We start from the raw sequence: 15,854 nt of genomic DNA, 5'->3' as shown, positions 1-15,854 counted from the left end.
ATCATTGCAATCACATTATAAATGTCCTTTTTCAAAAACTTAGAGGATGAAACACACACATTTCATAGACTTTAAAAGATAAAACAAAAAAAATATTCTAATACATGAATCACATAGCCTTATTTTAAGCTAAGTAAGATGATAACTACTTAAACCCCATCTACCTTTACTGGAAATTAATTTGCTAAACTAAAAAACTTCAACAGCAATAAGAGAAGGAAAAAAGCAATACTTTTATGTCCACAGGCCACACAATTCAAAGATATTGGCTCTAATTAGAAGATACAGAGGCACGTTAAACTCCACTAAAAGCTTCACGTGATACAGATTAAACCTATTTCAGGTTGGAAAAGGAATTATCCTCATATTTAAAAGCTCAAAATACTATTTTCCCCCCTTTTCCCTAAAAATAAATGCGCTAAAACCACATTCGTTTACATTTGCACTTACAGTGATTCTTGACCTGAAACAAACTCAGAAGAATCATTCAAAAAACCCATCCATAACTCAGGATTTGGTCTTAAAATGGTGTCTGCCACACTATTGCAGGAATACTTACTTTTATGGGGTTTGATGCAAGTTATGCAACTATTTAAAATATGCAGTATTAACTTTATTCAGTTTCCACAGATGTCAATGTAACATTTGTTTGTTTGAGAGCAGTCATTAGATCAACACTGACAATTTAAGATCTGTGATTGTTCTTGGATAGCTGAAAGAAAACCGTCATTCTTCTTAACAAACCCAGCCTAGAATCTAACTGAAAGATGAATACATGCTGAACTAGCTTTCTACTTCATTGAGTGATCAGATGAAAATTAAGACTGTCTATAGCCTTGCCCTTCCTAGCATAACAGTGAATAGGATGTTAGAATCTAAATTACATTTGTTAAACTCAGTTCCCTAAGTGTGATAATAAATAGACATTTTCATGTGTAATTGGACTTGAAATATATTATTAAAATGAGCTATTTAAAAAAATCCTAATGTTTTATTTACATATGTAAAGAAATAAAAAAAAAAAATGAAAATAAGCTGATGTTGTAAACCTAAAAGATCCGGATTTTTAAAGACAGAAATTTTATGAAGAAAATTTGTGAAAAGTTAAAACTTGCCTGAATTGGAATTGCACATTAACATGTTTGTTGAGAGGGCTTTGTTCAAATGTTGCATGTGCATTTATTTGAACAGAAGAAATCTGTTATCATGTCAAATATCAACATTTAACCCATGACAAATTACTCTTCCTTACTGATTAGAAGAGTAGTGGGAAATGGATTGACCTAATGTGTATCATAATCATTAAACCTTTACTCAGCAGTTCATTGAATCTTCATTAGATACTTTGAACATCCCAAAATCCCATCTTCTGGAGCTGCACGGTTGATCAGAAAGCCCACAGGTGAATTATGTTCAGGTATTCGGGTACCACATTGCTCAACTGAATCAGAATCTGCCTTAAAACACCAACAGTGTTTGGCACAGAGTGGTGTTAATAGCAAGAAAATAAGGGAAAATGACACTAAATTAACAGGAATCAACAGGACTACAGCTGTCTAAAATGTAATCAGAGACATTTATATGGTTTTACAGAGCCCAATGTTTTTTTAAAACAGTTATTTTCAGTAAGTTGTGTAAATAGGATATACAGGGGTAACAAAGAACATCACATTTGTCCTCCCACATGCATGAATGACAGTTCTCACGGGAACCACTGTTTCGCAGTCTTTATGGGTGAGTGCTCTCAAGCAGGGATTAATGGGATATCCTACTGTAAATATTTTTTGCTGTGAATATCTCCCAAGACAAATCCTATGACAAAAACAAATTCCTTCCTAAGCTATTATCAGAAAACAGTATTTTTTCACACTTCCAAATTATTGTTACTCCCAGCAAAGACAAAGAATATTAATTCACCTCTTCAGATGACATACAAAGGGAGAGAAATAACATAAAAATTCAAAACCTGAAAATATGCACAATGCTTTCAGGATCACGCCCAGCTAACCTTACCACTGTAATCTAAATTAGGTCCTTAGGCTCATACCCTGTCACTCTGGGCAGGCTGATTTCCTCATGTATCAAATCATCTCTCCCATATTCTTATCCCGTTACATAGAGTTATCCAATCCATTCTTCTCTTATCTATATATCCCGCACCATGATATATTCAGAGTCAGCCAAAATTTGCTTGAAATAAAATTAGAATATTTCTCATAATACCCGCTTTCTTTTTGTGTCAAATAGGTTCAGCATTTATCTGTGACTCCTTTTTTTTATCACATCACCCATCACAGACACATAGGGGTGACTGGTATTGAACTAAAATAGGATGAAGAAATATTACTTATTTATGTTTGAAATACTATGTATATTTATGAGGTTATAAATGTCTCAAAGAGAAAATTTAAATAAAGCTGACAATTTTATTAACAAGTGGAAACAGAGAGTTAAAGCCCCTACAGCAATGAGCACTTCTTATGCTAAGAAGGTGGAACCAAATTTTTCATTGGTAACAAAAAGATTTCTGTGGGTTGTCTTCATATTCCATAGGGTGGACTGACCTAGTGGAATGTTATATTGCAACAAAGAAACTCAGAGATATATTAGTAAAAATTTAAAAAACTACTAGATTGGAAAAGACATCTGAAATTCTATTTCTTTTCTCTTATTCCTCAGGAAAAACAAAGATCTCTTGATTATTCTACGGTCTAATTGATATGGAATCACTATGTTAACCTCTGGAAATCATTCAGGCAACAAGACTATACTGTCCTTATCTGACCGTTTGCCAAAAGAAATAGTACTAGCCTACATTTGAGGTTTTCCTTTATGTTAAGCTCATATTTATGATTTAATGCTTCTCTGATAGCTAGACTAAAAATCATAATATGCATATTATGTTTCCTTGCCTTCTTCTTACTCATATATACTGTCCCTGAGCAATTACCTTCATATTATTAACATATCTGATGTTTTCTACAGAGTCAAGACTACCAAAAAAATTGCTCTTCTCTCCAGAGGCGTAATGCTCATTTGTTTGCTCTGATGTCTATCCTTGACATGTACAGCAAATATCCCACTGCTATCTTCTTTTCCAAACCCCACTGACTCACAACTATCTCTATTTTTACCACTTAAATATTTATCTTCCTGTCCATCCTCCAATTCAGTTACTAGATCACATAGCACACCAATTCCCTTTTATCTCTGCCCATTGACAATATGTTAATGAGAAACACGATGTGGGAAAAGTATGAGCACTTGCGGCGTGGGATGACACAATATATTCACACTCAAGGAAGTAACATGAAACCTGAAAGACACTTGGATTTAATAGCGCATAGTAAATTAAACAGGAATTTGAAATGGCCAAGATTAATGACAAAAAGACAAATAGCTCCATACTTTGTATTAATCTTATCTTTGTAAAATGGGAAAAAATAAGAGGACTGTGCCTGGAATATTGTGTTCAGCTAGGCCTTTGGAATTACTAGAAGGATAATGAAAAATTAGGATACATATAAGATTTTTTCAGATGAAAAGATTAAAACACATAAATACAGTCTGATGAGGCAGTTTCCAAGGTGGAAAAGGAGTCTAATGTGGCTGGGCTGATTCCAAAATGGAAAGAGCATCTTTAAGCAAATTGCTTGTTCTGAGCTTGATCTTTCTAGGACTTTCCATTTTCTTTTTGTCTTAACATTACTTCCTTTACTTTGAATTTGAAGTAGTTCAAATGAATCATCCAATGGCAGTTATTCATTATTTGCCTTCAGATTTCTGGGCCTGATTAAAAGCTGAATCCCAGAATGGCTGAGCTTAGAAGGCACTGCTGGGGATCACAACCACCCTGGGGAACACCACTAGTGCCTGGCCTCCAGGTGGACTTTGTGCTGCTGATCACAGGGCTGAGTACCTCCGCCTTCTCTATGTCCTTTGTAGCAGGTCTGTTTAGTAAGTTTATTACAGTGTTTGTATGTTCTATGGGACGTGGGAATCTTTTTATTTTGGTGGAACATAATGAAGTATCAAGAAAAGCTCACAAGGGCCAGAAACAGCAAGTTGAATTCATAGCAACTGAGGAATCTTTTGCAACTGAGGAATCTTTTCTCACAGGCAATCTTCCCCTTGTGAGCACCCTTCAGACAGAACTGGTTTCTGTATGTGTTGATGGGGAAGGTGGGAGAAGGGAACAAGAACTGCATGCGTTCTGGGTAAAATACTTGGCGACACTGGTCAGCATACTCACAGCCAGGCATGTATGGTTGAAAACTGGTATCTCCTCAACAGCAGTGTACCCTGGACACCAGGCTGCTTTAAGGTGCTTCAATACAGGGCAGGAGGATCTATGCCTTTCTCTCTACTTTCTCAGGATAATCTTTCCTTACCTAAATGCCATTCTACTGGGATCTCCTTACAGGCACAGCACTTCCAGCACATGCGCCTGAGTTACTTGGATGGTAAGGACGGGATGCCAGGGCTGGCTGTCTTCCCCTGACATCCAGTAGTACAGCAATCTGGAAGGAGATGAGTGCCCCCATGTCCTTGGGGAGGTAGGACTCTTGATAAAGGGAAAGAAACAATTAGATATGGCTCTTAAGAGGGAAATTCCCCAGGATGCTAGGTTTCTGAAAGACTATAGCATTCATGATCATCCAGACATGCACCCCACAGGATTTCTTCTTCTGAAGGCACTCCAGATGGAAGCACATCAAGCTGGGCAGACAAGCATTTGAGGCAAGTTACTACATCTGCCCACCTCTGGCTCTGGCTGGGCAACAGAAGAGCATTGTACAACAAACCTGCTTGGACTGCCACCACTCTCCTCTTAAAAAATAGAAGAGGAATGTCAAACCACACCAAGTGCCACTGCACAAAGACACACATGGCAAAAGTCATGAGCCTTCATGAGTCATCATTCCTCTTACAGGACACAGAACCTGATTCTTGCCTTTTCCTTTCTCTCCCTACACAGGGAGTCACCAGGATGCCCTGGTCACTGGGCACCCAGAGCCTCTCCAATCCTGTTGTGTCAAGGTGTACTCACCAGATTTGCTTAGCAACCCTGCCCAGAGTTCCTCCTCAGACCACCATGTCAAAACATGGTTTGCAAAAAAGCTGCTTCTAGCAAAGCCCCCTCCCTAAACATAGTTACCTAATTTGGGTTTAGCATGCAGGTGGGGAGGAAGGGTGTGCGAAGTAGTATACCGTGCTGTATGACTCCAGATGCCACACAGGACAGACATGTCATGGGTTTCCTGCACTGAGACACCTGAGAAGGACAAACCAATAACACCCCGGTTGCACTGAAGATACCTTAGCAAAAGTCAGACATCAGAGGGCCCTCATGTCCCCATCATAGTACTCATGATTTTTATCTGCTGACTCACAGGGGTTTGCAAGATGAGAGAGTAACGATCTGTGTTTATACTAGTAGAAGCACTGCAGAGGATCCTGAAGTGACCTTGAGCAAACAGGGAAGAAATGCAGAAAAATCACTTCATGCTTTGAGACAACCTTCATAAATAAAAGTAAACCAGACCAAAATCCTCAAGGGATACACGTAGTACCTCTTAATGCCAGGAGAAGGTTCAGAAAATACTGAATTGGTGCACATTAAACTGAAACAAATATTTTCCTAAGACAAATTATGAAGGAGCTCATGAACTGCCTATTCAGTAATTGAGAAGAAGCCAGCAAAAGTAGACTTTTATGTTCTTTCTGCTAATTAATATCCATTGTTACCTTCCTGTGATCACTCTGGATTCAGTTCTCACACCTTTGCTCACAACAGCTACGGCCTTCCCCAGTACTTTTTTTTGAAAGCATACTCACAGAAAGTAATTTCAGAACATCTGTGTATTATCTTCAATCTTCATAAAGAATACATTGCAGTGAAGACTGCTGAAGAGACTAGTCAAGATTTACATCCTTGTTTCTGCTTAAATACTCAGCATCTTGGAAGTATTAAGAACGTTTCATTACAAAATCTACATAGAAGACACATTGTTAATGCTAAATACAAGTTAAATCCCCAAATGACAAGCTGCATATCTGTGACACATGAACAAAACAATCCACAAGCCCTTTATTGCTGTATCGCCACCTTTCTTGTACAAGGGTTTGAATTCCAAGAAGTCTCTTAGCTGTCTCTATACTACATAAGACTGTACTGCAGTCATAAAGGTCCTGACAACCAAGACTTTGATTTTATATGTAATCTGTCTTTCTAAAACATATCATCAGAAGATTGTGGGTGAAAAGATAAACTGTGTTATGAGCAGCGCATGCTCATAGTAAGAATTTTAGCTTGAACCATTCAGACCATCTTTCTGTTTAGGATTATCATTGGCTCTGCTCGAGACACCCTGTATGATTAATGATATTAATTGCACAGGTTTGAACACTTTGAGGTAAACATTATAAAGGACAGCTGGTAGAGCAGAGAAACTAAAATAAACAACATAAAGAAAAAAGAGAAGAAATATTGGTGTGAAGTTAACAGTATCCTTTGCCCTAAACACGCAGAAAATAAGGAAGAAATTATGTTCTAGCTCCATCAACTACACCTTAAACTTTAACTTCATGTCTAGTCCTTTGTTTTCCAGTTTCCATTTGCACCTTCCAACCACAGTCTTAAAAACTGGAGGTTCTGGGAAAAATATTACCGTTGTATGCATTAAGAACATTAAGTAGTCCTTGTCCCTTGAACACCTGTTTATCCTCTCTCATGACCTGCAGAGGAACTTCTATTATTAAACAACAATTATTAATTAAACAATTATTAAACAACAACTTGAGCTGTTACTAGCTGCTCATCACACTTTTCCTCACAGCTGCTAAGCAGCTGGTCAAAAAAAGCAATTGCTTTTAGATAAATAGGTTTACTCATGGGATTATGGAGTGAAGTTTTACTCAGCCTAAACTGGGACATCCCGCTTTCTCCTGGTGACGGAACATCCGTGAAAATGTGCAGATGAGAAACTACGTTTAAAGTGTATTTAACAACAAAGCAAAAATTTAATATCACTACAGAACTGAAGATAAGATTGAAGAAGTTCAGAGCAGGAATTTCTGAGGCTTTGCTTCTCCTGGGGTTCCTCTGTGCTCCCATCACCTTTATACATTCTATCCATAGTATGTAAAATTAAAGTGAGCTGCCCTCGACCTGTATTTCAGTTGCCAAAAACAAATTAAGAACACAGGTCTATGTCATAGCTCCTTTCTCCAGATTTTTTCCTTGGAGGATCCATTGTTTGCCTTGAGAAAAAAAGATGATAGATTTAAAGTGAGAAGTTTAAAATTGTACCTGAAAAACTCCATGAAAGAGAAGCCATAACCATGCTGTTCAGCAATTCCAGCACAAACAACGTTTGCAGATGCTCCAATCAATGTTCCATTACCTGCAGTTCAGAAAACAAATACCCTTTTATAGTTGTCTTCTGTTTCTTACACTTCCCCTGTTTATTCTGTGCTAAAGTCCTAAGATGTATTAGTTAGAAAAGAAAAATAAATTTCTGTTGCATAGGCTTGAAAAGAAACATACAGATGACAGTATCTCCACATCCTATAAATAGCTTCACACTTCAAAAGATAAGCCTGGTATCAGTCTCTGATTCTACATAAGCCAGAAAAACAGGGAAGGAACATAACACCAATCTAGCAGTTGTCAAAATGACACCAGAGACTTGCATTTCAGAAAAACTTGCTGGTTTTTGGTTTTACATACAAGAAGGTGCCATCAGATGATCCGAAAACAAAGGATGAGATAGTCTGAGGATGCTAAGAAAAACTGATGCTTTTTTTCTTTACACAAACTTGACATTGACAAATCAGTGTCTTTTTTATAGAGAGGGTAACTAATTGTTAAGATTTTTTTTTTTTTAACAGGAATTTAAAACATAGTAAGTGGGACAAGGGAGGGGAATGGATCTGTTTCACATCTCTCTGCTAAAGCAAAAGGATCACCACAGATACAAACTTTGATTACCAAAAAACAATGGTTCTTTAATACATAAAGAACATAACTTTACTCAGTGAACTTCACGAAGTTACATTATATAGGACCCCTCAAGAGAGGGGGACACCAAAGGAAAATAATATGCCGTGTTTCTAACACACATCTGTCTTCTTGGAAGAACTATGTATTTCTCTTTCTCCTAAGTCTTTTCCAGTAATTAATTTATTTCTGTGTTTCCTCTAAGCTTTCAACAATTGGGCGATGTAAAGTCAGATATTCAGAGTGCAGAAGAACCAACCCATTTTCTATAGCTTTCCCCTGACTCACACCTCAGACTTAAGAAATGCTATATACTTGACTTCCACAAAGCAGACGTCTTCAGCAAATGTTTCTGATCTAAGCCATGGCTCAGGAAGTGACAGTCACTCCTACATTCTATTCCTTAACTGAAATTTTGAATAAAAGAGGTAAAAATCTAGGAGAAAAATAATTTTATACTATGGTAAGTAATCTCTTTTGCCAACATCACTATATTAACAATTCATTATTCTAAGCACAAGTCTTCCTTTGCTCCCATTGTTATATAGTTACTCTTCTCATTTTGGCCCTGTTAAACATTATTGCTCAGCGGGCACTCTTCTGGTCTGACTTTGACAGAAACAGATCAGAAAGCAATTAATGCTCCAGGTAATTGTTTTGACTTAGTAAATGTTTCAGGTCACCTAGGAATCAGGTTAGGTCAGAATAGATCAGAATAAAGACAAAGGGATTATTCGCCTGAGTATTCACACATGGTACCCATATGGCCTTCTGCACCTGAAAGTGCACACAAAATGAGCAGACTTCTAAAAAAATTCTTAAAAATTATAGAACACTCTTAAATTTAAATAAAATGAAGTGATAGAGTTCAGGAGTAGGGAAAAGGAGAGAAAAGATGTGATGTGGAAGGAACATTGGAGGAAGGAAGCTCTTCCTCTTCTAATAAGAAAAAGGGTAGGAGGAAGAGCTTGACTGCAATAATTTTGCTACTAGTTTGGATTCAAAGCCATATCAGTATCAGTGGATACGGAGATACAGGTTTTTAACCGGTAATTCTAGGGACAGACCAACAACTCTGAGAAACAACTAAACCTCCAAAAGTCACTCAGGATTTTTTTTTAAAAAGCTGATTTCATGAAAACCAAAGCTTTCCAAGAAAAAGCCCAAGATTTTTCCAGTCAAGTCTAAAGAGAAAGCATGATTCATATTTACTCCAGGGTGGTCAATTATTATCAACACCAAATAGGCAGCAAACCAAGATTTTTATCCTGGAGTGGAGATCTGAACATGGATACTTGTTGTCTTAGATGGGTGCCCTAAACAATAAGCTATTAAGTCTTCTTTTGTTTTCTCATCAGCAGCTTCAAACAGCTCTTGAGCTGATCCCACTATGGAACAAGAAAGAAGCTGAAATCTTGCAGACAACGTGAGATGAACAACCCCCCCCCAAATTTCTTCAATCCCAAATAGGCATTTAACTTTATATCTTTAATTGTCCCTTTATTTTTTTTCATTCCTTTTTTTTTTTTCTGCTCTCCCAGGAGCTATGCTAGGTGAGCTGCTTCCTACTGTCTTTGTTTTTAAGGGTTTAACCTTGCAAAGGAGCCGGAGCTGGGTGCAGAGATCCTCTCTATGAGGAGCTCTGCTGATGTTAGTGGAACAGCACATCAATAGAAGGGTATGTCCCTACGGATCACAGAAGGATCATGGAGCATTCTCATGGGCTAATTGTCTATTTGTGACCTAGGCTTCTTGTCATACACAGTGAATCATGCACCCACCCACATGTGCTTCAGGTGTGGATAGAAAAGATGAGTAACTTTACTAGAGGACCAGAAACCTTTAATAAAAGGGTGTCTAGGGTAGCACTGATCAATAGGAACTAGCAGCTCATTTCCCTTCCCTGTCTTTGCGTTAAAGCATATTTTAGTTACTTTAATGGATGTTTAAAGATATGAAATTGAACTTGGAACGTCATGTTCCTGGTATGATCTGGCATGAGAAAGTCAAGACATAAAGCACGTGGCTTAATGCACAAACAGAACAAATGAGCACAGCTGATGTTATTAGAGGAGTCAGGGAGGAACACTTAGGGAATTTTCAATTCCAAAACTAATCAGCAGTCTACAGCCTCCAAATATTTCATAAGAGGTTTCTGCTCTACATGTAGCACAATCAAACATCACCATCAGAATAATATTACTGTTGACAAGGAATATAGCTCTGGCTTCAAATTAAGAAAGAGGATTGAAACTGCGCTTGTCCCATGGCTGTGACTAGATACAGTTGAGATCTCCAAACAGCACACACTCTCCTATACCATACATGGACTATAGCAATGCCTTCACATGATGAAGTATTATGGAAAAAGTTTCTGTTTCAGCAGTGAATTGATTTCCCCAAGTAGACTTCACTTAAGGAGAAATCATCACCTTAAATGTTATCTGAAAGGAGCAGCATTTCTTTTTGATTTGTTCAGAGTGTGTGTGCAGTTAATTAGGTATTGGCTCAGCAGGCTTCCAAGAACTACGCTGAAATTAGCAACAGAGGCAAACTTTTGTTTCTCCTCCCAGGAACACCTCTCCACGGCAGACATTTGACTCAGTAGTGAAACAGCAACACTGTGACCATGGAAAACCCAAGACTAGGTTAATGTACATGGAAACCTACACATGTTAAATTTATTCTAACTGATACAAATGAAGAATAAGCATTTTCTAGGACATCACCCAATCTTGACTTCACTTTCACATCATCTTCAATCTTAAGAATAATTAAGCTTAAAAAGCATAGCACAAACCCTTACTTGTTTGCTTGTATGCTCAAAATGTAATAACACATGGGTGAACTGTATCAAAGAATAACATTGTAATAACCAGTCTGTTTTGATGACTCCTATTGTAACTTTTTTTGATGACTCCTACTGTAACTCATCCTTTATCACAAGGCAGATGGTTATTAAGATATTGGATTCATTACAATGAATAAAATATTATCTTTCTAATAATAATAGCATGTGATATGTATGAGGTAAGCCATACATTTTATCCTGCATATCTATTCTGGCTTTTATTCTTGGTAGACTACATGCATTATTGTCAATAGTAACTATGCTTAATAAATCATAAGCCTGAAATCAAGAAAGACCTTTTTATTAAGGCAAGAAGAGATTCTTATTTTGAAGTGTGATCATAGAAAGATACGAACATGTCACTGAAAGATCTGCTGCTGCCTAGGCTACAGAGAAGAAAATGACAGAGGAATCCTAACAGATTCATATTTATTTTTCCGTGGACCTTCCCCAGCTTTGCACAATCATTGCAGAAGCACATTAGATCTTCTATTGTTTCTATCCAGAAAAGGTGACATAAAAGTATCTTTCTGATATTTCTCAAGGCAAAATACTTTGAATATCTTTAGGAAATGTGAAATCAACTCCAAGTATGAGAAAGTATTCAACAGTTTTAGTTAAGAATAAATCACAGAATCACAGAATCACTAAGGTTGGAAAGGACCTTCAAGATCATCAAGTCCAGCCATTAATCCAGCACCACCATGTCCCCTAAACCATGTCCTGAAGCGCCACATCCACACGTTTTTTGAACACTTCCAGAGATGGTGACTCCACCACCTCCCTGGGCAGCCTGGTCCAATGCTTGACCACCCCCTCAGTAAAGAAATTTTTCCTAATATCCAATCTAAACCTCCCCTGTTGCAACTTGAGGCCATTTCCTCTCGCCCTATCACTAGTTACTTGGGAGAAGAGACCAACAACCACCTCACCACAACCCCTTTTCAGGTAGTTGTAGAGAGCGATAAGGTCTTCCCTCAGCCTCCTCTTCTCCAGACTGAACAACCCCAGTTCCCTCAGCCCTCCCCATAAGACTTGTGCTCCAGACCCCTCACCAGCTTTGTTGCCCTTCTCTGGACACACTCCAGCACCTCAACGTCCTTCTTGTAGTGAGAGGCCCAAAACTGAACACAGGATTCAAGGTGCAGCTTCACCAGTGCCGAGTACAGGGGCACGATCACTTCCCTACTCCTGCTGGCCACACTATTCCTGATACAGGCCAGGACGCTGTTGGCCTTCTTGGCCACCTGCGCACACTGCCGGCTCATGTTCAGCCGGCTGTCAACCAGCACCCCCAGGTCCTTTTCTACCGGGCAGCTCTCCAGCCACTCTTCCCCAAGCCTGTAGCATTGCATGGGACTGTTATGGCCAAAGTGCAGGACCTATGAAGAAAGGTCCAAATCAAAACCACATAAAAACGTGCCTTTGCATCTCCAGATAACTTAGAAGTACAAGCAGGAAGATGTTGACAAGGTTTGGTAAGCCTGATTTGATACTTGCAGTATCCACCAGCCCTGCTTCTTCCAGCTTTCCACTTCTATCTTTAGCTACTTCTTCTCAACCCAGTGTTCAGCTGTCACCCTCCGCTACATCACTTCTTCAGAGACTGCCAAACTGAAACTCAGAACCTGCACACCACACATCATGCACCTTCCTTGAGCTCAGACAGCCTCTCCCTCAGTAAACAGAGTGTGCCCAGGTGACTATAATCTGCAATGCACTGAAAATCAATGCTGGGAGAGCTGAATAACCTTGCTAAAGGGAGTGGGAAATCAGGGCAGAATCATAACATGAAAAGGGAGAGAGTTTGTGTCAATAACGTGTTTCCTCTCACTTTAAGCCTTATTCTCAGCTGCTGATTTTTACTTGTCAGCAGCATATTCATTATATTTAAATACCATTAGTTCCCAGGAGTCCCTTTGGTATTGCCTCCTCAAGAGCAAGCCTAACCACTGGGATTGCTGCATTAATAGGTTTGCCTGGAGAATCCCCTCAAAGTGCCCAGCAGAATTAGTGTTTATTACCCAAATCATTGAGAAATCAAAGGGAAAGGATTATCATTAATAAAGCTATTTGGCCTAGCATGAGCAGCCTCCATGAGCAGTAACTTTCACAACTATGAAGGAGATGGTGCCTTGTGCAACAGCAAGCTTAAAAGTGGGTTGCTTACAGCAAAGTCTTGCTTTGTTGTGAGCGTTACAGGCCACTTCCCCTCCACATGCTCTGGTGGTGGATAACAAGCTACACCTCTGCTTAACTAATGACTTTCTGCATTTTCTCTTCCTTGTGTCTCTGGGTAGCTAATGCAGAAGCAAAAAAACTACCCTGTTTGCATGTCAACTCAAGCCCTAAAACCAGCTTTTCTCTGGCCTTGGACAAACATCTGTGCAAGGCCCAGTTTGACACAGGCACAGCTGTTTGCACTGTTTTGTCCCAGACAAGGGTTCTTACTCTGAAATCAGGAGTTTGCTACAGAATCGTGAATGATTTTAAGGTGAGGATTCTCAGCCCTGCTTTTTGCTGTAATCAAACCACCCTGTTACAGTCAGAGCAAAACTTATTGAAGGAAGCCAGCTCCTTTCCTTCCATCCTTTTTCAGAAGAAAACTGCGCAGTCTCCCATATGCTTTACATCGTTAAATATAGGTAGACTGACACATGTGGCTTCCTTCCCACAGCGTATTCCATTTCTCTACTTAAAGCACGATCTGAGCAAATGTAACAAATCTGGCTGCAGAAGTGAACACTGAATGGCTGTGGTTTTCATTAGCCTTAGAGCAGACAGCCTTCATAGCTTTCAGAAATTTTCTGTTTCACCAAAAAGATTTGCCTCATTAAACAAAACCATTTATATTCACCTGTTAAATGTCTACAAGTCTTGAATACCTTTTAATAATTTTTATGTGTAAAAATTAATAACCCCTGGAAAATCAAACTTTGCAGTCAGTAAAGGGCTACAGAATCAAGGGCAATTAAAGCATTAACAGTCCCTAAAACAACATGGAACCTCAAGTAATAGGTAGTAAGGGGGAGAAGGCATGTGTAAACTCATTCAGCATTGTTATATGTTGTAGGCTGCAGTCATACAATATCAACATTTTTTAACTTTACCCATTTGGAAACATTTTGAGTCAGGTGTTTCTGCACAAATACATACACATGGAGTTTATAAGAAAAAGAAAAAAAAAAAATTATTCAAAGTTTTAAGTTACCTTATCCAAAAATTTCATTGAACTGCATTCAATCCAACACTTCTAATCAGGTGAAATTTATCATTTTTTACCACCAGCAGGACAGTTACTGTAAGTATTGCATTATTAAGTGCTCATTGCTTTTTTTTTTGCTATGAGAGGAAAACTGGAAATTTAAATTTAGCACTTTTCTACCAGAAGTGTGAAATAAATAAGGCAAGCTGTTGAACATCCTGCACTTGTTACTTTAACAACATAAAGAATTCCATAAGTTTCTCCAAATCCCGACATCTGTAAAAGAGACATGAAACCTGAGGTGATCGCTAAAAGTCATTGCTCTCCTTGAAGTCAACTTACCAGTACAAGCATAAAATAAACTAGTATAACAAGAGATAGTGTCAGCAGTGTACTCTGACACACCATTCCCTCATGTCCTGAAACATATATTCAAGTAGTTTCCATTTAAAGCCTTTAATGCTGGACGCAAACCCCAGCTTGCACTTCTTTTTCTCTCCAATTTATAGATTCAGAGGCTAGAAGTGTGTCAGCTCAATTTCACACCTTCTCCACATGCGGCACTATTAGAGAGCAAATCTTGAAAAATAGATTCATGGATAGACACCTGGCATGAAAGTACATTACACAACTTTATAATAACTTACTTTGAATCTGAGCAGAACAAGATATTACTAAAAAAAAAAGCATCCCTCCATTAAGTTATTTTAGAATGTTCAGTTGCTTTAGATTCAGGTTCCAACTTAACCGAAATTTTCTTTGTTATGGTTCAAGTGCCTTATTTAAAAGTTTCATAACTCCTGCTAAGTGCACCTCTTTGGTTTAGGTGTGCTAACTGTAACTGTGCTACATGTATTTATTACTATGTGTATAAATAATATCTAGGACATGATTACAACTTTCTTCAGCATCGTACAGTGTCTGCTCCATCAACAAGAATCAATATGAATATTGTAGATTGAGAGTTTTTTTCCTCCTCTCTGCTGCACCACTCAACGTGCAGAAAAGGAGGTGTTATCTGGCAAGTGTCTGCAGAGGTAGGAAGGTAGATAATCCAGTATTACTTTCTTCATTAAAGCATTTTGAGCTTGCTATAGCTCCCCTTGTCTTGTTCTGTCTTGGTAGTCCAAGCTCTACTTTCTAAACTGAATATACCTCTTCTGCTGACAGCTACGCAGCGTCTGTATTCTCATATTGCAGCGACTCACCAACACAACGTAATGAATTTGAATATTCTATATTATTCTGAAAACAGAAGTGGCCAAGGCTTCTAGAAAGAACCTTCTGTAATTTATGATAAACAAATGCACAAAGCAAGTAAATAAAATTAAACAAAATTCCACATATGCTTTGTAGGATTCTCCGATGACATCTGTGATCATCATCCTATCTCTAAATTGCAGAACCTTATAACATGCAGTTATTTTACACAGACTGAAAACCATTAATGCAAGCATTTCAAATTCATGAATAATGCAAGCATTATAATCAAGTGAGCTTGATGTTTGGTTTAAATTCTTTTTCTAAATCAATGCAAAATAGAATAGAATTCTACATACTACACACAGCTCTCTTCCATTTTAAAATCTAAGATTTACCATCCAACCTGTAAATCCTCCTCAGTACAGCTGAAACAGCGTCCTTTACCCCATAGACTTTGTATTTCTCCCTTAATAACATACATACATCTATATATGCATGTCTGCCAAGGTACTCTTATCAAGCTTAGAAAAATGGCCTTGCTGAGAAAAATTTACTAGGTTCAATATGGATTTTGTTTCCATATTAACTCAGTG

General features: G+C 38.2%; 1 protein-coding gene across 1 annotated transcript in view; it reads right to left on the bottom strand.

The window, feature by feature from the left end:
- Nucleotides 1-15,854, bottom strand: part of OCA2 (OCA2 melanosomal transmembrane protein) — a gene marked incomplete at both ends in the record, with an annotated part of 180,251 nt that overhangs the window by 33,705 nt on the left and 130,692 nt on the right. The window contains one exon of the mRNA XM_082004815.1: nt 7,313-7,406. Coding sequence (XP_081860941.1) covers nt 7,313-7,406 — 94 coding nt within the window. The remainder of the gene's footprint in view (nt 1-7,312; nt 7,407-15,854) is intronic.

This window comes from Phaethon aethereus, assembly GCF_964289735.1.
Source record: "Phaethon aethereus genome assembly, chromosome: 1".
Classification (NCBI taxonomy): domain Eukaryota; kingdom Metazoa; phylum Chordata; class Aves; order Phaethontiformes; family Phaethontidae; genus Phaethon; species Phaethon aethereus.
The sequence above is the reverse complement of the archived record's forward strand: the minus strand, read 5'-3'. Positions and strand labels throughout refer to the sequence as shown.